This window comes from Tyto alba, unplaced genomic scaffold, assembly GCF_018691265.1.
Source record: "Tyto alba isolate M040663 unplaced genomic scaffold, T.alba_DEE_v4.0 Super-Scaffold_8, whole genome shotgun sequence".
Lineage (NCBI taxonomy): Eukaryota > Metazoa > Chordata > Aves > Strigiformes > Tytonidae > Tyto > Tyto alba.
Window position 1 is genome coordinate 10,446,857 of NW_024881329.1, and position 22,529 is coordinate 10,469,385.

Here is a 22,529-nt window from a genome sequence, read left to right on the forward strand (position 1 = left end):
TTTCATATGTGTTAGTCTTAACTAAAACCTTCTTTGCCATATAGTAGAAAATTTATGCTAAGTATGTGGAAATTTCAAGTTTGCTGAACTTGTTAACTCTTATGCCCCTGGTTTATCTAAGATACTTAGCAAGGAATAATATGTGTAAAAAATATTTTACCATCTGGAAAACAGTTGTATCATTTTATTTCTATTAAACACCTGCCCCAGAAAACATGTGTAGGCAATTTCATCTTATCTCCGCAACCCACTTGGAAACGTAGCACTTCTTTTTTTTTTTTTTTTTTTTTTTTTTTTTGTAAGCAGCCATCCAAAAGCTTGCAAATGCACATTTAAATAGTTGGATCTCTGACTCTTTTTAGTGGGGCTGTACCTCTTTCAAAATTTGAGTTTAGCATACCACACAGGAAAGAACACAAGCTTGCCAACTCCCGCTGAGCGTTTTTTCAAGCCTGTGAAAAGAATGAATTATTCAGCAGTAAGCATGCTTACAGCTGGCCATTTGGGAGCTTTGATGTGCGAATCAGGCGGTTGCATGAATGCCCTTATTGTCATGTTATGTGTACACAGTGTGTGAATTATTGAAAATAGTGAGGCCTGAGCCTCATCTGGTAGAGATTACAGTGCAGGCATGCTGGGTGAAGGTCTGTAATTGAAAATCCCCAGATGCTGTTTATTTGGCCTATGTCACGTGGCCTTCTGCAGAAAGCTTGTCTGAACAAAATGCTGCTCGCCTGGGAAGCGCCGCCCAGCCCCCTCCGAAGCCCTCGCAAAACCCAGTGTGCGGATGACTTAAACACCTGCCCATAATATTTTTAAAAGCTTAAATTAGATTTGCCTATAACGTTTAAATAGAGGATGCCTTACTTAGGGGTTTAAACTGCTTAGCCAGTTGTTGACTTGCAGAGCTCTTTTATCTACAAGAGGCTTTTTGTTAGCCAATTTAGCTTTAAAGCGTCTTCAGAAAGCAGCACTGGCAAATTTTAGGCGAGCTCTCCCAAAGCCGGATATTCTGCCGGCACAACAGAGCAGAAAAGCACCAGGGCCGAGCACCGCAGCGGAGTGGCCCTTCCTCCATGGGCTGCAAGCCCAGCTGGCCAAGGGGCCCCCATGGCCACCTTCTGATGGAGGAGAGCGTTCAAACCAGCCCATCCCTGCTGCTGATGTCCACGCACAGATCCCCAGGACGTCGGGTGGGATCTGAATCCGAGATGAAGGGCTCCGTGCCACTCATGGGGGCTGTCCCAGGAGAGCACTCCCCTGAGGTGCAGCAATCTTGTCAGCAGGCTCCTGGCAGGCAGAATTCCTGCTAGCTCTCCAAATTTGGCCTCTGGGCACATGTGCAGCACTTTGCAATCACCAGGCCATCACAGCAGCTTGATTAGAGGCAACCAGAAATGGAGTTTACCAAAACCAGCTGAAAAGCTTTGCCACGGTGAAAATACAGCCATGAGCATGATTTGGGAGAAGAAATGTTTGTGGAGGTCTGTCCCCAGACTTTGTGCTCAGGATGTGAAATACCTGTTTCGAGCCATGGTCTCATAGAATTTGGACAAATTCATAATCGCCATTATCTGAAAAGAATAGGCTTTTCTACTTGGTCATTACTTGAATTATTTTGCTATGAAAACTTTTTTAAATTAGCTGTTCATTTTCAAATTGCTAACTGGCTTGGTTTCCCTCACTCGCCTATTTTTATCACATTTGGATGGTGCCTATTACTGGGAGGGCGGAGGTTTAATTTGTGTCATTAATGTTCTAAATAAAGACGCCCGCCCACCACGCGGCCGGCAGCTCTGCAGGGACGTGATGCACCGGCTCGCTGCCCCGTTGCTGGCAGGGACCAGGTTTGGGCAGTGATGTCTGTGGCCAGGACCCAGGGAAAGGGACCTGGTGTGGTTGGGGGCATGTCCACAGCTCACACAGGTCCTAGTAGAGCTGCCTCTGGTGGCTCCTGTGCAGAGGTGGTGGTGCTGGTTTTGGCCCATGAAGGGGGTGTTGGTTACGTCCTCCTCACCCAGGGGGTGATTGTTACCTTTGGGGGCCTTGGCCATGCTGGGCGAATGGGGACAAACCCATCCTCAGCACCAAGGGTGGCACCCAGGAGTCTTGTGGAGACCTTTGTGCGGGCTGGTGTTTGGCTGCTTTAGGCTGTTTTTGGAAATAACGTTAGTGGGGGAGGCTTCCCCACACAAGGACCCTCTGTTAGAGCAACAACTGCCACCCCTGAGGAGAGGCGGGTGGGAGGCTCCCCACTTTGCAGCTGCTTCTACTTATTTTGAACGAGAGCAGCAGAAATGTCAGTCCTCCATGCTGCCTGTGAGGTGTCTGGGATCACCGCACACTCCTTGTTCAGGGTGGTGCCCTTCAGGGATGGGGCAGTAGTTTGAGAAGGTGGAGGAAGCCTGTGTCCCCTGGGATGGCAGGAACAGGGCTGCCCTGAGCGCCCAGCTGTTCCCCCAGAGGAGCCACGGTGAGGCTTTGGCACCCTGCGAAGCCTCACACATTTTCTAGCATTTGCACTGTTTTCTAGCTGAACCCCCTTTTTACTTTCTGACACAATTTATAAAGATGTTCTGTTGTGTAAAACGCTTCTTCCTCAGCATCAGTCCAGGGAGAATTATAGTGTGCAATTGCACTGACAGTACAGAAGGGCATGACAGATAAAGCCTGAATTTAAAAGGAAAAAAAATCTACAGGAAGAAGCCTATACAAAATATTTGTTGTGGTCGTCTCCCAATCTTTTCAAGATCCTCGGAAAAGATTCCTGTGCTGTGAAGATGTTTCATCTGACTGGGCACCTCCCCATGCCTGCCTCTGATACCTGAACCAAAACATTCAAAGTAGGACACTGTCATAACAGATGACAAGAAGAAGGAGCTGAACATTTACAGTTCATAAGCCTGACCTCTTCTCTTCTGCCAGGCAATTTCCCAGATATATATGACAGGGAGAGAGAGAGAGGGTGGGTATGGAAAAGTATTTCCACAGCTGAGGTCATCTCAGAGAAAAACAGATCTATTTATTAATGAGCATTTTTCACCGTAAGGTTTCTAATGACCAGTTAAAGAAGTTCCTTGAGCCTCCTTTTGTTTCAGACTCCTCTCATTCACAAGAACAGGAAAGCGTTGTTTTAGGTTTATTAAGCCTTCCTTTTTTTAAAACCTTCTCTGGTCCTGAGTTGATGGGGAGATAAGATCTTTCCTGTTAGGATCTGTCAGAGTTGGTGAAGAAGATCACCAGTATTTGGTAGATAACATAAAAGGCTGTAAACTTTTAGTTGGGAATGTCTTTCTTGTATAGGTCAGGCAGTGCTTATATTTGTGTTTATGGCTTTTTGGTAGTCCAGAAAAGAAATTGTGCTTTTTCAGATCATTGTGGCTGGGCAGAAGATATTTAGTGAGCCTCATGAGGCTACAGTATCTCTGCCTTGGCTAAATCTGATGCATGTTTCTTTGCTGTATTGAAAACATGTCTATAAGGAATACATAAGGCTGTTGCCTCGGCCACTTTGCATGGTTCCTTGTGGAGTTCCTTCTCCCAGTAAGTTAAGTCAAATTATTCCTCCTTGTTGATTCTTCTCGAGCTAGGCTCTAGCTAGACTTCACCTTAAGGGGAAGCAATCACTCTGCAAAACCACAATCTTGTTAGTCATACCCCTGCCAGGCTAGATAGCAGCTAGAGAAACCCACCCCTGATTTAAGCCAAAGCACTTCATGGATAGACTGGGGCTCAACTGGAGACAGCACTTGACTGGTATTTTGAATTACACAGTCTAGACTTTCAGTGCTTGGTGTTTTTTATAAAGCTGCTTTTCCTGTCAAGTGGCTGCCTGGGAATCTGAGCTTTTCTTTAAAAATAGTTTTTTAGCTCTCTTGACTGGGAAGAAAACTGTAAAACTGTGAGAAGGTTTAACTCTTCCTTCCTCAGCTATGGCTGAGGGCTGCATAGGACTGCCTTAATGGGCAAGGGATGCCTGGAGTGACCTCTGCTGTGACCATGTATCTCAAACATCTTCAGTACAGACAGAGGGACAAGAGATGGCAACAGATCCTTTATATCACCGTATAAAGTCATTGACTGCAGATAAGGACAACCTGACGATGCTTTTTGCACGAAAAAAACTATTATGGGTGCTTAATGCACGCACATACTTAAAGATATGCAAAGGAGGTACTTTCTGGAGGGGGGACATTCCCCAATTAAACCAAAATGTGCATTTAGAAATACAAAAATATTCATACCACCTATCGTATTGGTGATTGCAGGAATATGGTGATCTCTGAATCTCACTGGATTGCAGCGGGCTGCTCTTGCAGGCTACCACCCCTTCAGGCTGCTCATTGGCAGGTGGTGAATTGCATCTTCCTGTTTTTCTTTTAATTTTTGTGCACCCTTTTACTGTCTGCTAGCCTAGTACTCATTAAAGGGACATTGCAGAGGCACAGAAAGTACCAAGCAAGGTTTTGGAAACCTGTTGTCCAAAGCACATTTAGTGTGATGTGCCATCATCGTATACCTTTTCCTCTCCCTTCTTGTTGCTGTGACCTCAGGCTCTTGACCTCTCTGTCGGTTCCTTTTCCCTAACTGTATGATATTTTTTCACTGTAGAACTTTGCCATCTAATATTAATGAAGAGTAGAACAGCTCCATTTGTGTCCTTGCCCAACACCTGCAAGTAAATTTGCAGTCCTGTCACTGTGAGGTAGCTGCTGTTACAGCATACGGACATAGGAAGATAGTCACCACTAGGAAAACTAATTCTCCATATTTGAAGTAAATGGTTTGAATAATGAGAAAGAACATGCGAATAGGGAGATACAGAAATTAAGCATTCCCTAGTTTCACCACATGAACACAAAGGCTCTTGCTCACTGCAAATGGCAAGTACCTTGTAGTATTACAGGCTGCAGAACTTCTGTCCAGCCAAAAATCAAGGTCTCTGAGTGAAATTAGGTAACTAGCTGCTCCTCTGTTTGCATACGGAAGTCCCTCATTTGTGTGCAGAAATGTTGCTTGTTTGTGTAACTCTTTGCTCATGCAAAATTTACCTCTTGAAGTTTGTCCTGAAGAGACCTGCTGAAGAGTTACAAACCTCGCATCACCATTACAGCAGGACGTTGTGGGAAACCTGGCACACAGTCCAGACCAAAACAAAAAGGGAATCAGAGAAAATACACGTCTACTCTGAAGCACATTGATATTTCATATTCTAGTACCCATTTAGCAAACAATGGAAGTGACAAGAACCATGAGACATTTGATACAAAGGGTGTAAAATAAGGCTCAGAGGGGGAGAGAGAAGAAAAAAGGTAAATGAACGTCGAGTTTGATTGTGTTCAATCTTCCAGTCAACAAAATGCCCTTCAGACATAGGTAGGCTACTTCAAAACTTCCCCGTCTCTCCCCTACAATATCAAACTGAAAGAGTTTGGGTCCCTGGCTGATAAAATAATTTTCTGTAGTTCCCAGCTATGTACTCATCCACTCTAAAATAACTTGGTGGGTGACAACTTATTTTCTTAACCTCCCCATTTTCAGCTTGCTGCTAAATCAGTTTTCTCATTTTCTACACACGGACAAGCTGCTTGTCCCCTGTGCTGAATGCAAATAACTCCATAACTTAGGACTTGTTGAACAAGTATATTTAAGTTATTACAACTCATGGAGAAGTAACATAATATGCAGTGAAAATAAACAGGGCACCACATAAAAATGTGTTATCTTCCATATCAGCAATATTTAGGAAGGAAATTATTTGGAAAGAAAATGTTAGTTTGTATTAGGTAGCATAATGTGTGACTGAAGAAGAGTCAAATAGCCATTTTAGAAACTTGGAAATACTATGCATTTCCAAGAGAAATAGGCTCTGAATAACAAACCACTGTGTTGATCAGCCCTGCTGCAGCAGGAACTTAGGCACCGCAGGGTGACCACTCTTGTGCGTAGAGTTAAGGGTGTGATTGATAACCTGCCGAACTGCGACAGTGATGTATGTCAGTGGAGGAGGCAGAGTGCTTCCTGGCAGGAAGGATAGATTTTGCTGTCCTCCTCGTAGCTTAAAACTTGGAGAAAAGCTGGTGTGAAACCATAACATCTGGGTGACTGGCACTTGGGCTCGGGTGGCACACGACCTTCTCCAGAGCATCTGCTCCTCCCAGCAGTGGGCCAGGGGCAAACACCGCCCGGTGCAGTTGGAAGCAAAACCAGAGGAGCCCAGGCCTCATGTCCAGCATGGGGGATTCTCCAGCGAGAGATCGTCCTGGGCACAACCGCTGGCCAAGGAGGTGGCTCTCTGCCTGCAAACAGCTTTGGGGCTTCAGTGGGAAAACGCTGTGTCTGGAGCCCTCTGCATAGTTTGTGTGGCACATACAGTGTCTGTTGATGAGAGGGAAGAAAAATACTGATGAACAATGAGAAATACTGATAAATTATTTGCAAAGGAAAAGTGGAGTAGATATAAGAAAACATAAGCCTCATATGCATGGAGCTCATATGTTTAAATGTGGTATTTGGTAATGTTTATGGATGTGATGCTGCTTGTCCCTTATCATGAATTTTTCTTTGTTTCAGGTAGGAATGAATTGATAGCCAGATACATCAAACTTAGAACAGGGAAGACACGGACCAGGAAGCAGGTAAAATAACCCAGTGGGGAAGTATGCATGTCAGTGAATGACAAAACATGGCATTTTTGGCTGTAGTGGCTGTCTGTGCTTCAGCTCAGATGAGATGATGTATTGACTTCACTGTTCAGATTAAATACATGCTGTTTAGAAAATATTTAAAACTGGGTTTTTATGTTGTGCATAATTTCAGTGCCGGTTTGAGGATGCATTTTTTATTAACCTATGTGTACATTAAGCTATTATTCCCCATATTTGGGAAAAAAAAATTTAGAAGTTGGAAGCAGAAGCATAAAGCATTGTGCATTGTTTCTCTATAAGGACAATTACAGAATATAATGATTATTTTGAGATGGTGAATAATGGAACTTCTAAAAGTCCAGCCAATTAGCCTGTATTGTAGAGGTTATCATCCTTGGATATGAGAGGTAAATAAATAAAAACTATCTAGCAGGACTGATTGTAATCATGCTCTCAGCTCATGGGCAGTACTTGCTACAGGTTGAAAAAATAATTTAAATTCCCCTAAGAGCCTTCAGGCTCCTGGTCTGTGACCACAGTAAGATTTCATTCATCAAAGAGTCAGAATAAACCTCTAAGCAGTCTTAAGTCTTTTTCATATGATTATCACATAACCATTAGCTTATCTCATATGACTAAATAATTTAGAATATCCATGGTGATCAGCAGCTTCACAGAAGACACACGCTCTGCGTAGTTTATGTGATGGTTACTAAACCCTTGGACTGTTTCAAAACACTTCGCAAATCACAGAGTCCCCTCACTTTCTCTAATGTCAGGTGCGAGATTCCTCATCTCCCCATCCACATGCGTGACAAGGGGAAGGCAGAGGCTCATACACTTGCATGCTACACGTGTTTTGTAGTGCGGGGAAAGGTGATGCTGTGTCGGCACACACAAAGATGGCCTGCTGCCAGTGCTTGAATTTAAATCATTTTGAACTGGGTGATATTTTGCCCAGGGTGGTGTCCTTTGTCAGTTAGGAAGATAATATATGTACAAGGGATGAAAAAAGACATGAGAAGGGAGAGAAACTACTGCACGTGGAGAAGGAACAGACAAAAGATTGGCAAAGAAACCTGAAACAAAAGACAGAGTCCCAAGTTCTGCCCTGATATGCCCATGCGAGCTCCAAGAGTCAGGGGTTACGCTGGGATCTTAAAATTGCATCAGGAGTCAAAATGCAGAGCTTGGGGCTAGATCTTTGGTGAGAACATGCTGGTAGAGCTGTGGTGAAACCAAGAGGGCTGTGATGGCTTACATATGGCAATGTTCTGCCTCTGTACTTCTACATCCCTCTAAAGCAATTCGTAAGTCACTTTAGACCTGAGTGTTTAGAAAAGTTTGATTGTCATTACCTTTGAGTTTCAACTGAGCAATTAAATGTTACGATTGTGCTTCTTGTATAACCTTTAACACCACTAATATCCCACTGAAAGCAAAACAAATGAACACGTGTGAAAACTTGGTCTACGTGTTTGACTACAAAATTGCTTAGTAAGCAATAGTATAACTCTGAATTACTGCAAACTGGTTCCTGAGCTGCTTTCCAAAGAAGCCTCTGAAGGTGGCCTTCAGGGACTGTGCTCATTTATGCATTACTGTTTGATTCCCTACTAAAAATACAGGCTTTTTGGTACTATTGTCATGGAATAGTCTTATAGAGGGAAGAAATCAAGCTTTGTTTTTCCTTTTCTTCTGCTTTGTTCTCTCCCAGACAGGAATTATAACTAACTCAGGAAAAATGTACAACACCTGATACGGTATGCCCTGGGTCAAACAAGAATAAAAGGTTTCTCTTTAGCGATTTTTACCATCACTGCAGGTTTTAAACCTTCACACAGAGGACTGTAGGATGCTGAGGACTACCTAGCGATGCTGGGCAGCATCATTAAACTCTCATCACCAATAACATGGATTTCAGTACGTGTCTGAGTAAACAGGAATGTGAATCTGGGCGCAGACCCTTCACTGCATGGGCAACAACTTCTGACCAGTAACTGCTCTAGTGCAGGACTTGGTTTACACAAGTTTCTTACCAAAATGTAATGATATTGGGCCAAACCTGGACATCACTCAAGCTGATGTCAAGTTACTGGTCCCCACTTACATGAGTGTTTGGGGACAGACTTGATGCTGAGATTACCGAGGAAACCAACACAGGTTCAGGGACCTATGTTGTGCCAGTATTTTATTCTTTGTGCCAGAATTTAAAGCATTTCAGTGGAGTCAAAACGCAGCCTGAGGCTCCTCATTGGAACTGCAGAACTCAATAAATAATGGATAAAACTTGTTGGTGCCAAGTTATGTCTTGAGCCTAGTGGCAAATGGTCAGAGTGGGCATCTGCATCTGTGGCAGATGGGGTAGAAATCCTGTTGGCTCCTTGCGCAAGAGCGCAAGGCCTGGCCACGGATGGGATCAGTACCAAGGCACGTGGGCTGTGTCCAACTGTGAACTGTGTCTTCTGTCTTGTAGCTGAATGCACAACCTGGTGGGTTACACTTTTTTTTTTTTCCTTTTTTTTTTTTTCCTTAATCAAGTCACTGCAGTGATGACCTGTATTGTTAAGCCTCGGTGCTAAGAGCTTGGTATCTGGCTGGGAATGTGGTATCTTTAACAGCAGAGCTTACTGAAGATGCAAATAACTTCCTCCCCTCAGAAAAGTTTTTTTTCTTTTTTTAAGAAAAAAAATAGACATTTTAAATTTGATTTGCTTTTTGTTTTTCTTTTGTTTGTTGTTTTTTTTTTTTTCCCCTATAAACCTGAACAATGTAGGTGTCTAGTCACATACAGGTCTTAGCAAGAAAGAAAGTTCGAGAAATTCAAGCCGCCATTAAGGTACGTTTGGCTTGCCCAGTTGTAGGGGGCTTTTCATCTCCATGGTTACAGGCTTTTCCTTTGTTTCCTCCCTTCCCCTACCCTGCAGGTGTCTAGTCACATTCAGGTTCTTGCCAGAAGGAAATCTCGTGATTTTCATTCCAAGCTGAAGGTATGCGCTTTTCTGCTTTTGGGCTTGTGGTTGCTATGCCTGTCCCTTCCTCCTCCCCGCGGTGATGGGCGAGCGCCTGGTGCTGCCGTGCCTGTAACCTTGTTTTCCTGCATGTGGTAGCTGTCTGTGTCTCTTTGTGTTTAATCTCCGGTTTCTGCACTAGCATTCACATTAAAAACATTGTTTTAACACTGTCCAAATGCAAAGTGAACTACTTTTTGTAACAGCTCAGCATCTAAACCTGATTTTTAACCCGTTAGTCTATTATTTTTTTTTTTAACAGTTGAGTGCTAGGAGTGTATTTAAATACACGGGGTTTTTATGCAGTTGTGTAGACGCTTTTTTCTTTTTTGCTTTTTCCAAAGGGGTAATTGGGGTAATTGTTTTCCATTCCCAAATGTTTTTTGTCTGTGCTTTTGAAATGCTATCAAGAATACTTAAAATAGATCGTTTATTCCAAGTGCCAGAGAGCACAGTTTATCAAGATTGCTCTAACTATAAGGTGTTTCTAGAGTACATCTAGTATCACCTCAAGTTACGTACTATTTACAAGATTCCCTGAAATTTAATTTTTTAAAGTGAAATATTGACATTTAATCTTTGAAGAGCCTCAGTCAGAGTCCTGTTCGGGGAATATTAAGTATGTTTGCTTAATCTGATGTGATGAATTGTACATATCCCTGTTTTCCCTGCTTTCCATAAAATATAATCTAAAGCTAAAAAGAAACTCTTGGAAATGCTTAATAGGGGTTTCTTGGATTGCTTGTTTTTTCAAGTTTTCCAGCGGAGATCTTGGGATCCATTTTGTTTTGTTTTCATATTAGTTAAAAGTGAAAGAAGAGGTTTTGCAGTTTTTGCTGTTGATTTTTTTCATTTTAATAAAAAGCAAATGAACTTGTAAATATTTTACTTTCCTCCTTTTTTCTTTTTGTTGATTTTTTTTTTCCCAAATGAGAACAAATCACATTTTTGTTCTAGCTGAAAAGCAAAATGTTTCAGAAAGTAATTTCACAATACTAGGCGGTGAGCACTGCGGATGCTTACCACGATCCTGGAACTGCAGCGTATAAATAACAGCCTGGCTTTGTAACAGGCCTCCTTGACAGAAGCACTGGGTTTTTCGTCCGCAGTGGGCAGCATGCTGGCAGGCTTGTATGGCTGTTGGTGGCTGGCTTTTTAGCTGCACTGGCTGAGCAGTTGGGGTTCATAAAGAACAACTAAGACAACTTAAACATACTGCTTTTTAACCAAGGGTGCAATAATACAGAGATATGTAGCATTTTAAGCTTAAATTGTCAATCCTTGATGCCTAAAATTAAGTATGTAAATAGGTGGCCTTACTTTCAGAGGTGCTCAGCACCAGCAGCTCTCAGGGAGTTTTATAGGGCTGATGAGCACTTAGGGCTACAGAAATCAGGAAGCCTACTTACATACCAAAATACAGGCCTAGGAGCCTAACAAAAATATTGGATTTACTGTTCTAAAATATTTCCCTTTCTGAATGCCCAAAATAGCTTAAAATATGAAGACACATATAAAGCAACAAATATTTCTAAGTACTGCACCTGCTGTCTGATTTTTATTGAAGCTTTCCAGAGAAGAAAGAAGCTAGCTAGACCCTAATAATATTTGAGACCTCTAGCCTAGATGCCATTTGCAGTAGAGATCCAGAGGGGTTTTTCATTTTAAGGAGTTGCCTGAAGAAGGGAAGATTTGTTAGGGCAACAAAATATTTTGTAAGGGCTTCAGACATTGCTGCCTCTTCCTGCCTGTCAGTGGGTTGCAGCTCCCCCAGAGCTGAGTAGAAAGTGGGGGAACTGCCATTTTGGTGCAAGGAATTGATTACTTCAGGAAGAGTCTCCCACCTCCACACCCCAGACACTCTGCAAGGCCACTTGCTTAAACTATCTACGACTGCATGGTGAGGACAGAGTGCACGCTGGTGACAGAGGTTTGCCAGCCCCTGGCCTGGCTGCCCTCGAGGCATCACTGATGGCAAAAGCTGCCCCTGCCTTTCCCCAGTGGGTCTTGCTGGGCAGTAGGCTGGCTGCTCCTCCTGCCCCTGCTCCCGGGTATGCATGGTGCCCCCAGGATTTAGCTCCCCAAGAGCCCCAGGAACAACCCTGGTGACTCCTCCATGGCCCCCTACCTGAGGCGTGCTCAGAAAGGGCAGAGGAGTCAGGCTCTCCCCATCTCCCTCCTCTTTTTCTTACCATTTTTGATCTCAGAGAGTGAGGTGCCATAGCACGACATCTGCCTCCTTGCACAGGCCCCTTCCGGAGGAGTTGCAGCTTCCCACAGTCCTTTTTCTCCCCACATGGAAAAGATGAAACTTTGATGCAAGAAGATGTCTTAAGGGAGCTGTCTTTATGAGAAAGAGCCCTCATTTTTTCTGCTGGGGAGCTGCAATTACGCCCTGGAAATGGGAGAAGCCACTACTTTTGGACCTGAGATGCAACCTCACTCCTCCAGATATTTCGTTATTGCTATTGCCCGTTTTTCTTATTATTCCTGTATTGAACCATCTGTATGGTCCAGTGTCCTTTGAAAAATGCCTGAGAAGGACATCACTGATGTGAAGAGAAGACAAGATGAATACATTCTGGCATCTACGAGTGCCTGTTGTTTCAGTGGGTGCCATTTTGGCAGCAGCCTGGACTGCCCCATCAGCTTCCTCAGGAAGATGATGGTCTCTCATTCTCCTGGAGTGAGTGCTGCCCGCGTTTCCTGGTGAAGGGGTGACCAAGAAGATAGCCAAGGGAAGCACTGCTTCCAACCCAGGCCAATCTTGCCCTTTTAACAATAAGCTGGTGCTTGCAATTACTCTGAGGAACTTATGATTGGTGGCATCCAGGTGAACAGTTACTACTTAAAAAAACTCACATGCGTCTGATGTCAAGTTTCCTACATACAGCATGAGGGGAAAGCACAATGGATTAATGCAGAGATCCTTCACGTCAGTCAGCTCTGACCCAAGGCCCTCTCCATCTCCTATGTTTCTTTCTCTTTGCCACCAGACATCCTCTCTGCGCACCTCCCACATGAGGCAGGGTATTGCAGAGAAGCTGGTCCTTCCCTGGGTGCCAGTGCTGCTTTAGCTGAAATAATCATGGGCAGGCTCTTCAGGATTGCAGGGTCACAGCGTGGATGCTCATCCCACATCTGACATCCATTACTAGCGGCTTTCTTCATAATGCCTTATCTTATTGATCTTTTGGAATGTTGTTGATCTGTCCAATTGACCTCAGTTCCTGGTCTCTTACTTTGATGAAGGGTATAACAAATAACTCTTGTTTCCCAAGTACCTGCTGAGTTTATTTTATACCAAGATACCTTTCTGTCTCACCTTGGTCTGAATCCTGCTCATGATGAGGAGAAGACTTGGGCAAATATTCATGTGTTTATCTTCTGCAAAAATCCAAATGGGTGGAAGGATTTCAGGGCTTTCTGCACCCATGGCATTGGATAGAGCATTATGGAAGCTTATTTAATAGACTGGAATTTCACCTGCATGCCATTAATTCTGCTTGATCCAGCAAAGTCCCTTTTCTTTGATAAGCACCTACAGTCGCTCTGGACAGATGGATGGATCCCTAGACTGCAAGAAAGAGAAGTGTTGCCTGTAAATGCTATTGCTGCATTTCAAGACCACCAGTAGGCAATGTCCCATCAGCCCTTCCAGGAATGTTGCATATTTCAATTCTTTTTTTACAAGCAGGAAAATACTCCTGTTTTAGAGATGTTAATCTTCATTTTCTGAGGTTATTAAAATCTTCCTGAAGTTGGAGAAATTTCATCTCAGGAAAATGGTAAGAGGGGCTGAGATAAAGCTGTCCTTGGAAACAGATCTGAAAGGTGGCTCCTCTTCATGACATTTCCTCTCATGCAGAGACTGGAGGAGGCAAAGCAGAATTTTTATGCTCTAATGTATTTCCATGTCAAATATACCAGTCCATAGTGTTAGGTTGCAGCGTTTCCCACCTTAGCACTGACAGGGAGCCAAAGTCACCTCTGTCCGTTCAGGAGAAAAGATAGATTGGAAGTTGTGCATAAATAGAGAGTAAAGGTCTTAACAGCAGCATATACATCTATCATAGACTTTAATTTCAGATATTTTTTCATAGTGCAAGATTAATTAGACAGAGACAAAAAGAAACATTAAAATGCCTACAGTTCACATGTATTACATGTTTTAAAATCCATTATTCTACATTCCGCATTGAGGTAGAAAAAGAAAATATTGTTGTCAATTATAAAATGCTAAAGATAGCTCTATACTTTTTAAATGAACAATGCTAAAAGCCTTGAAAAATTCCCTTTGATGTGAATGGAGACTTCAGCATTTCGAAATACAATAAGATGGATTAATTGCTACTCATTAGGCAGCAAGTTGGGACAGCTTTGAATGCGCATTCTCTTCTTGGCATTAGCTATTGCCTGGCTGAAATAGCCAGCTTTTGTATTTACTCCTGTCTTCTCTAATAATAAGCAAATTGGAGATCAGGGCTAGAAACACTGAAGTGCTCTCTATCTTTTGTTCAGAACAATTGTATATTTTCATGATTTGTTTATCTTTTTTGAGCTACAGCTAATTATTGCAAAGGTTATTTGAATCAATACGAGATCTGAGCAGAAATAACATCTGCAAAATTGCTTATTAGGAATCTATTTTATGTTAGTGTTACTGTAAGATCCATTTTGTGAACAAATTGTTGTTTCTTCTCTTAAGATATTTTTTTTCCTTACAAGAAAAGTTTTGTATTTTAAATATTGGTTCAGGTTTTAGGGCTTCTTGAATTAATACTGTGTTCTGTTGTGCTTACTTTTCCTCATACTGTCTTAGTTTTTTTTCTCACAAAGTCATAGATAACATGGTATTCAAAGCCCCATTTATCATTCTAGGATAACAGTTTTTATTTTTTGCTGTAGAAATTGTTTGGACTGATTGATTGAATTATTCTTCTGTTTATGTTGGATTAAAAGGAAGTCAAGCACAAATCCTCTGTGCTTGTCATGTAGAACTCTTGTTTCATGTGGGGCTTTTATAGATATTAAGATTTATAATTGGATGATACTGGGGAGTTATTATTATCTAATGTAACTATGTGTTTTGCATTCCGAAACCAGTGAAAAGTAAACCTCAAGGGCCTGATTCATTAAAAGTTATATAGTGTCCTTGCATTAGATTCTTAGCACTCATGACTTCTAGAAACAAAGTGTTTGCAACTGCAGCCAGAAGCAGTTGGCGAAAGCATGAGGTCGATCCTGATCTCCATTGCAGTGATGATATTTTAGGGGTTTAGTGGAACTAGAACAGATTTCCACTGATTGTACTCTAAATCTACCTCGGTAACATCTATTAGTAATTATGTACCATAGCACAGAAGACTTACAAGGGGAGGGGAAGGCAGCAGTCTCAGAGTGCAGTCTGTTACTTTCTACGGTGTCATTCCTGGGCAGCAGCAATCCCTTCAGAGCTCATAAATTAAGTAGGGTCAAGTCAGGTCAGGGCCAGATGGGACCTATCCAAGGAATACCTTAAGCTCTGGCAGGATTTAATGATTCAGTAGGAGATACTGTCCCTCCAAGCCTCTGACGAACCTCAGCACAAGACTCTGCAGCACGCTGGGCCAAACTTTTATTTTATGTACATCAGTGTAAACCTCACTGACCTGAAAGGATTTATTCCAGCTTTACCCAGTAGCACAAGTGAGAGCAAAACCAAACCTTTTCTGTCTTGGACAAGATAGGGAATCAAAGTCTTAACTATTTCCAGTCATTAAAAACCCCACAACGTTGTTGTTTAGAGTAGGGGTGTTAACCCATTTGTCCTGGCCAAATTCCAACCTGGGTAATTACTGTAATCTGCCTGTTTAAATTACCCCTGCCATTTTAATTGGATATATTACTTCTCTTGCTGCTTAAACTGTGATGTAATACCATTGTGTGTTATTAATCAGTTACCAAGTTTCATCCCAGAAGCGGCCACATTGCAGTGATAGGTAGAAAGGCTCATTCCCTCCTGGTTATGAGCGCTCTCCATTACGGCATAAAAAACCTCCAACCTGTTTTTTAAGTGGCAGACAAGCTAGTATCTCAATTTAAATAAACAGCTTTAAAATGTGGTTTTCCCATTTGTTTCTGAAGACTATGAAGTCTGCCTGGTTATACAAGCATAGGCCACCACCTTGCAGCTCTCCAAAATGTTCCTGGAGTTGAAGGTGCTCTTTTGCCAATGGAAGTCGGGGCCTCTTATGTATTTATATTTGATTTTGAATTTGATTTCTTTCATGTTTGACTGTAAAGTTACAGTTACTTTGAGAAAAACTTATCTTCCAACCATGCAGAGGTTCCTAAGCCTACAAAAGGTAAAAGTTCCTGTTGATTTGCGTTGGTCTGATTCTGTTGATGTTCAGTGGAGCTGGCAGATTTGTCACTATTTGGAAACATAGTAGGAGTTGCTGAAACTCCTCAAGACTATCCCTGTTGCAAGGGCTGTAGTTCTGAGCTGACCTCTTAAATGGTTTCGCTTTCTCTCCACCCTCCTGAAAATGTAATTGGTCAAAGAGGATGAGATGAATGGCCACCACAAAATACAGAGCATTGTAGGATGAAAAGCAGTAATTGGCAAGAAGGAAGGTACATCCCTTCTCATATCATGAAACGAAAGGTGTGTTCTCCCTCCATAAATCCCTGTCACTGTTCCTAAAATTTAGAATCATCAGGCTCATTGCTAATGGCAGCCAAGAGCTCTACAGGACAGTCTAAATGTCCCTCCTTCTGTGAGCAGAAGGTCTTGAAGGAAGTGTAAATCTTCAAAAATTTTTCTTTAGTTTGTCAGTTATGGTGGGATTTACCAGCCGTAACTGTTGCTATGTAGAAATTGGGTGTCCAGGTTCCTATTCTAGTCCTTGGACACCAATAACATTACAAAAAGTAATGCACTCCAGTTGGTTTCGATGCCTGGCAAGGAAGTTGTCTCCTGTAGGTGCTTACTGTACTAACAGTAGCAGGGGGTTAGCAAGCTGCCTTAGGCTGGAGAGTTTAGATGGCTGAAGTGAGGCAAGATGAACGGTGTCCTAGATATATAATTTACCCTGGGGGCTCATGCAACTTCCATGTATGTACTTTTATATCCCTAACAAAGCTTTTACTTTTAAATTCTCCTTTAGTTTAGATCCATCTAATAGTAGTAAGGCCATTATAGCAGCAGAACAGTATGAGTTTGGGAACTTGGCAGGAGCACGGGCACTGGCTGCACTGGCATGGCTGGTTGCAAACGGGAGGCAGTAGAGAGGAGGCTGCAGTGCCACAGCAGTTCTGGAGAATAACAAGGTGGTCACAAAAGCAGCGCTCATGTAGTTTTGGAGGCTACTAGGAGCCAGAGGCACACATGTCTCTTGGAATCATACATTTCACACAGAGGATATCTATCCCCCTGTATGTTTGGTTTTGTTATGATTCAGCAGACTGCGAGTGAGACTTGCATGGTTTGGCATTTCCAAGCCCGCTCACCTAACAAAAAAAGGAGAGAAAAGGAGCAGAAAAATCTGGTGGGGCTAGCATTTCCATAGTGCTTAAGGACATCTCCTCAGTTTCATGTTTTCATGATGGAGAGTCCTTCTTACTGCGCAGGAGGGTAGTGGGGTCAGCTTTCTGGAGAGCTGTGTGAATCTTGGGATACTGCCACCAAAGCATTTTTTAGCCCAATGGTCTGTGGGTGTCTAAAGGCAGCCAGTAAACCATGCCATGAGCAAACCTCCTGCTCATGCCCACCGACCCTGGGGCAGGCAGAGGTGAGTGCCCACAGCTGGCAGAGCCAAATCTGCCTTCCAGCTCTTACCCAGTGAATTGGTTGTAGTTATATAGGGAAGATACAAGTTGGAGAAGCGATCAAGTTTTTCTCACGCACTGATGGTTAACATGTCCTCCCGCCCACCCCACAGCAACAGGACAGAAGCCGCTGTGGCGAGGCAGTCCCAAGGCTTGGACAGGTCAGAAGGCAGCGACAGGGCAGCGCAGGCGAGCCTGCGGGTGATAGTGCTGCAGCAGGCAGCACCGCAGTGGGTTGCATTTGAGGCTTGCATCCTGCGAGGTGCAGAGGGGGGACACAGCCAGAGCAGCTACTCCCCTGCTCCACCTGCCGCTCTCCCAGGCTGTATCCCGCAGGGGCTCTGTGCACAGCTCCAGAGAACACACTCAGCAACAATCCCCCTTCATTCAGTATCTGCAGCTTTCACACAGGGAGGTGGGGGTTATTTCCTCCACAGTGTTTTGTTGTTAGTTTTTTATCCTTTTTTTTTTTTTTTTTTCCCTTTTAATGAATCAGTCCCTAGGTTAAAGTAATGCATTTGTTTAAAGCTGATATTTAATGTTGAGCAAACTGCTCTTCCTTTGTCTCTTACTATCTTGTTCGTATTTTGCTAAGAATCTGCTATTCTACACAAGCATTTTAATAAACTGTTTGTTGTTGTATCCAGGTAACAAGCATGGTAAGTATTTTAACTAAACCAAGTATTATGTACCTTAGCTGTGCTTGGCAGAATTTTTGGCTAGCTTTTCCTGTACTTTCAGCCTGTGCTGTTTCTAAAGGAGCTATTCAAAGGAAGAAACTGCTCACCTATAGTACTACTACATACAAGCTTTAGAGGGAGCATATGTGCAAAGTCATATATCATATATAAGAGCATGCATCTCTTGCCAGCATGCTTGCTACTTTGCTTGTAAAGTAAAACCAGAAAAAAAAAAAAAATCTTTGCCTAATACTGCTTGTGTTCCTTCATTCTAAGTCACATACCTAAATGTTAGCACTTATTAATACAGTACTTCTGGATGAGGAACCCCACTTTACCAGATAGTAGCTGTCTGTTGTTTACTTATTTTACCTGACCTAAAATAGCCACTTAGTTAACTCTGTTGCATTAAGAGGCTTTCCTTTTCTGTTCTGTGATCATACGTGATTGGCAGTGACTAGGACTCCAAGCGCTGCTCTAATACAAGTAATCAATAACAACCCATCTTTTCCTGAACTTGTTCCTGTATGCTTGAAAACAGCAGAAATCTTGTGGCTGATTGTTTTCTTTGGGAACACTGTAAATCAGTAAAATACCACAATTGGAAGTTTAAAATGTTACTTACATTTTTGTGATCTAACTTTTAAAATACTTGTAAAACAGAATCCAAAATATTTCTAAACCTGTAAGCATGAAGAAAAATCGGTCATTATTTGCGAGTTAGTCGCAGTTCTCTGTTCTGTTTACAGTGTAATACAAAAGGCAAACTTCTCTTAGATCTAAATGATAGAGTTCAAATCTCAGTGCTCCCTGTCCTGCAGGCAGAGCCTTAGCAGCAGACCATGTTTAGTCCAGCCTGTTTTAAAATCAGCAGAATTTGCCCAAATAAACACATGGGCAGTAGTTTGCTCTCCCAGAGCTTCCTGCGTCTTGGCAGAGCAGACTGTGAGAATTCAGGTCTACCAGGCATGTCTGAGAAGAGGTTTTGCCTTGAGGTAGTTTGAGTGTTAGCCCCCGTGCTGTATTTTTTTTTTTCCTGCATGGTTTGCTGTTTTTGCATTTTCTGTGTGGCTTTTTAAGTTTTTAGTTATGTGCTTGTAGCTGCAGTTATTTAACATAATTTGTTGTGCCAAATGTTTTAAGACTCCATGTAATTGTCATATTAAAGGATCAGACAGCAAAGGACAAAGCACTCCAGCACATGGCAGCAATGTCATCAGCTCAGATAGTCTCAGCTACTGCTATTCACAACAAGCTGGGCCTGCCAGGAATTCCCCGTCCTACATTTGCTGGGGCACCTGGGGTAAGTTGTTAGCTGAGTCCCAAAAAAATCCCTGTATTCTCTAACAATGTTCAGTAGAAAACTAAGGCTGAATGAATGGATTAATGCTTTCACTTGTGTTTGCAAAAGGAATCATGCTTGTTCAGAAATATCCAAAATCTTTCAACAAAGAAAACAATTGTGGGTCTGTTTGTTTGTTTTTCCTCTTTCAGTTTTGGCCAGGCATGATTCAAACGGGGCAGCCTGGATCCTCACAAGAGTAAGTCTGAAAATTAAAATATGCTTCTATATGCAGTGTGGGGCTGGCTTGTTTATTTTGCTGCCAGAGGATACCAATGAGGCAAGAACTTGCAAATTTTTCTAAAAGGGAGGAGAAGATAATTGTAGGGAAAGGAAGAGCCTTTACAGTGATGTGAACTCACATTCAAAAAGTTAAAAGGGATCCCAGACCTCAAAGCTGAGGCTGAATACTTAATGGGGATACTTCTTTTTCTCCCATTGCGTGGTGAGATGCAATGATAATGCCAGGGAGGTAGCTAGTAAGGTTTTTGCCTGTGAATAAGTTTCCAGCACAAATACTTCCATCCTCTTAAATTTATGAACAATACTGGAGGCAAGGGGGACATATTTTCCTGCAGGGCAGGAGATGCCTCCATGAGGCCCATTAGTGATCAGTGGGGTTACTGCCCTTCTGCACCATGATAGCATCAGCAGCATACAGAGAAGGAAGATTTGTCCCCCTGTCAGGTGTTGCATTTTCAGTCCTGCAGTGGTCTCTGGAGCAATGTTTCCCAGCATTATTTTTCAGCTTCTCCCCACCTTATTCCCTTGAGGTCCATGGGAGTCTCTGTGCCTCTGTAGTTCGGTGTCCTCTGAATTTATTTGGAGTCAAAACATTCACTACCTATCTCTGCTGCGACACTTGCAACACGTGGGTCAGGTTTCCAGCTGTGTGACTGAGCGCAGATGAGTTCCTCTCTTTAAGATGTTGGGTGTAATTCTCATCCCCCTCTCTATTACCTCTTTAATGTCTGTCTGTTAAATATGCTATGGAAGGAAGAGATATGTTTGTGGGTAAAGGTCATTAACCACGTATTTTCTTATACTATGTGACTAATGGAATCTACTGTGAATGGCACAGTGTATAATTTGTGTGTAACTCTTTATTCCAGCGTAAAGCCATTCGTTCAGCAGGCCTATCCTATACAACCATCAGTCACAGCTCCCATTTCAGGTAATTCTTCCATTTATATTCTCCTTTAAAAAGACTTGAATTGTACACTGAATGTGATGTATTAATTCCTGAAATGCACAGAGCCACTACTCCATCTCTAATGTTCCCTATAGCCAAACTATGCACCAGTCCCAATGTCCTATTACCTGATTATGTATGAGGGAAAATCATTGGGTTTAGGGTTTTGGAGGATTTTTTTTTTTACTTTTTAGGTAAGACTCATTAATACAAGCAGTTGTGACAAAGTAACCTACTCGGTTGATGTGAGGAGAGCTATGAACGTTGTCTACCTGGATTTCTTCAGGGCTTTTGCTACGGTTTCCCACAGCCTCCTCCTAGAGAAACTGGTGCATTACAGTATAGAAGAGTGGTCTGTGAGGTGGGTGGGTGGGGAACTGGCTGCCAGGCTGCACTCAGAGAGTGGTGGGAAATAGTTCCTTTTCAAACTGGCAACCTGTCACAAGTGGGGTCCCCCAGAGATTGATATTGGGCCCAGCATTGTTTAATATCTTCATAAGTGATCTGGATGATGGCATCAAGTGTACTCTGATGAAGTTTGCTGATGATGCCAAACTGAGTGGGGAAGAGGACACTGCAGAAGGGAGAGCCACCCTGCAGGCAGACCTGGATAGGCTGGAAGAACGGGCTAACAAGAGCCTTATGAAGTTCAACAGGACAAGTGTAAGGTCTTGTATCTGGGAAAACATAATCCAGGAGTGCAGCACAGGCTGGGATCTACCCATCCGGGGAGCAGCTCTGTGGAAAGGGACCTGGGGGTCCTGGTGGGCAATAAGCTCAGTAGGAGTGAACAGTGCACTGCCGCAGCAAAGCAAGCCACCAGGATGCTGGGCTGCATCAACAAGGGCATCACCAGCAGAGATTAAGAAGTCATTATCCCACTCTACTCAGCGCTTGTCTGGCCACACCTGGAATACTGTGTTCAGTTTTGGTCCCTGCCATACAAAAAAGATGTGGCCAGGCTGGAGAGGGTCCAGAGGAGAGCCACAAAGATTATCAGGGGACTGGGAGGCCTGACATATGAGGAAAGGCTGAGAGAATTGGTTTGTTCAGCCTCAAGAAAAGAAGGCTTAGGGGAGACCTTATCACCATGTTCCAGTATTTAAAGGGTGGCTATAAAGAAAATGGAGACTCCCTTTCTAGAAGGAGTCACACGGAGAAGACGGAGAAGACGAGGGGACATGGGTACAAGTTACTCCTGGGGAGATTCCGATTGGACACAAGAGGAAAATTTTTCACAATGGGAACAATCAGCCACTGGAATAATCTCCCCGGGGAAGTGGTGGATTCCCCAACATTGGACACTTCTAATGTTCAGCTGGACAGGGTGCTGGGCCATCTTGTCTAGACCATGCTTTTGCCAAGAGAGGTTGGACCATCTGATTCTTGAGGTCCCTTGCAACTGTGATTCTATGATGTGATCTCCAGTCAGCATTCCCTATCGTAGGAAAATGCTCTGTAAAAAATAAGTAATAGGATGCATGTTTATTTTTTAATAGCTAAAACTTGCTTTCATCTGTAATGAGAATAAGCCTTAAGTTATTTCAAAATGAGGCTAAAAACTCTTCCAAAATTATATAAGCTTAGCCTTACATATAAAACATCTCTATGTATCTGGTTGCTGATAACTCTTCCCCTTCCCAAAGGTCCTGCTCTGCCTGATACTACTTTGATAAGTACCTAATGTTTATTCTGACTTCCATTGCTCAAATTGATCAAGCCCTTCCCATGGCTACTTCCCTACTCCTTTTCCCAAGTTGGTTTCATGGCTAATTTCAGGAAAGATCACTATTTCTTTGCAGACGATAACTAATTTTACATCTCCCTTGCCAAGTGACACCATGT

At 42.8% G+C, this 22,529-nt stretch overlaps 1 protein-coding gene across 8 annotated transcripts in view; it reads left to right on the forward strand.

The window, feature by feature from the left end:
- The window catches only part of TEAD1 (TEA domain transcription factor 1), a 162,336-nt gene that overhangs the window by 106,614 nt on the left and 33,193 nt on the right, over window positions 1–22,529 (forward strand). The window contains exons 3-9 of one of the 8 annotated variants that reach the window (XM_033006797.2): window positions 6,574–6,638; window positions 9,424–9,486; window positions 9,575–9,637; window positions 18,118–18,129; window positions 19,319–19,453; window positions 19,645–19,691; window positions 20,605–20,666. In XM_033006797.2, coding sequence (XP_032862688.1) covers window positions 6,574–6,638; window positions 9,424–9,486; window positions 9,575–9,637; window positions 18,118–18,129; window positions 19,319–19,453; window positions 19,645–19,691; window positions 20,605–20,666 — 447 coding nt within the window. Of the gene's footprint in view, window positions 1–6,573; window positions 6,639–8,370; window positions 8,411–9,423; window positions 9,487–9,574; window positions 9,638–18,117; window positions 18,130–19,318; window positions 19,454–19,644; window positions 19,692–20,604; window positions 20,667–22,529 lie in introns of those variants that run through there. The other 7 variants (XM_033006799.2, XM_033006798.2, XM_033006794.2 and 4 more) reach the window with 7 other exon arrangements.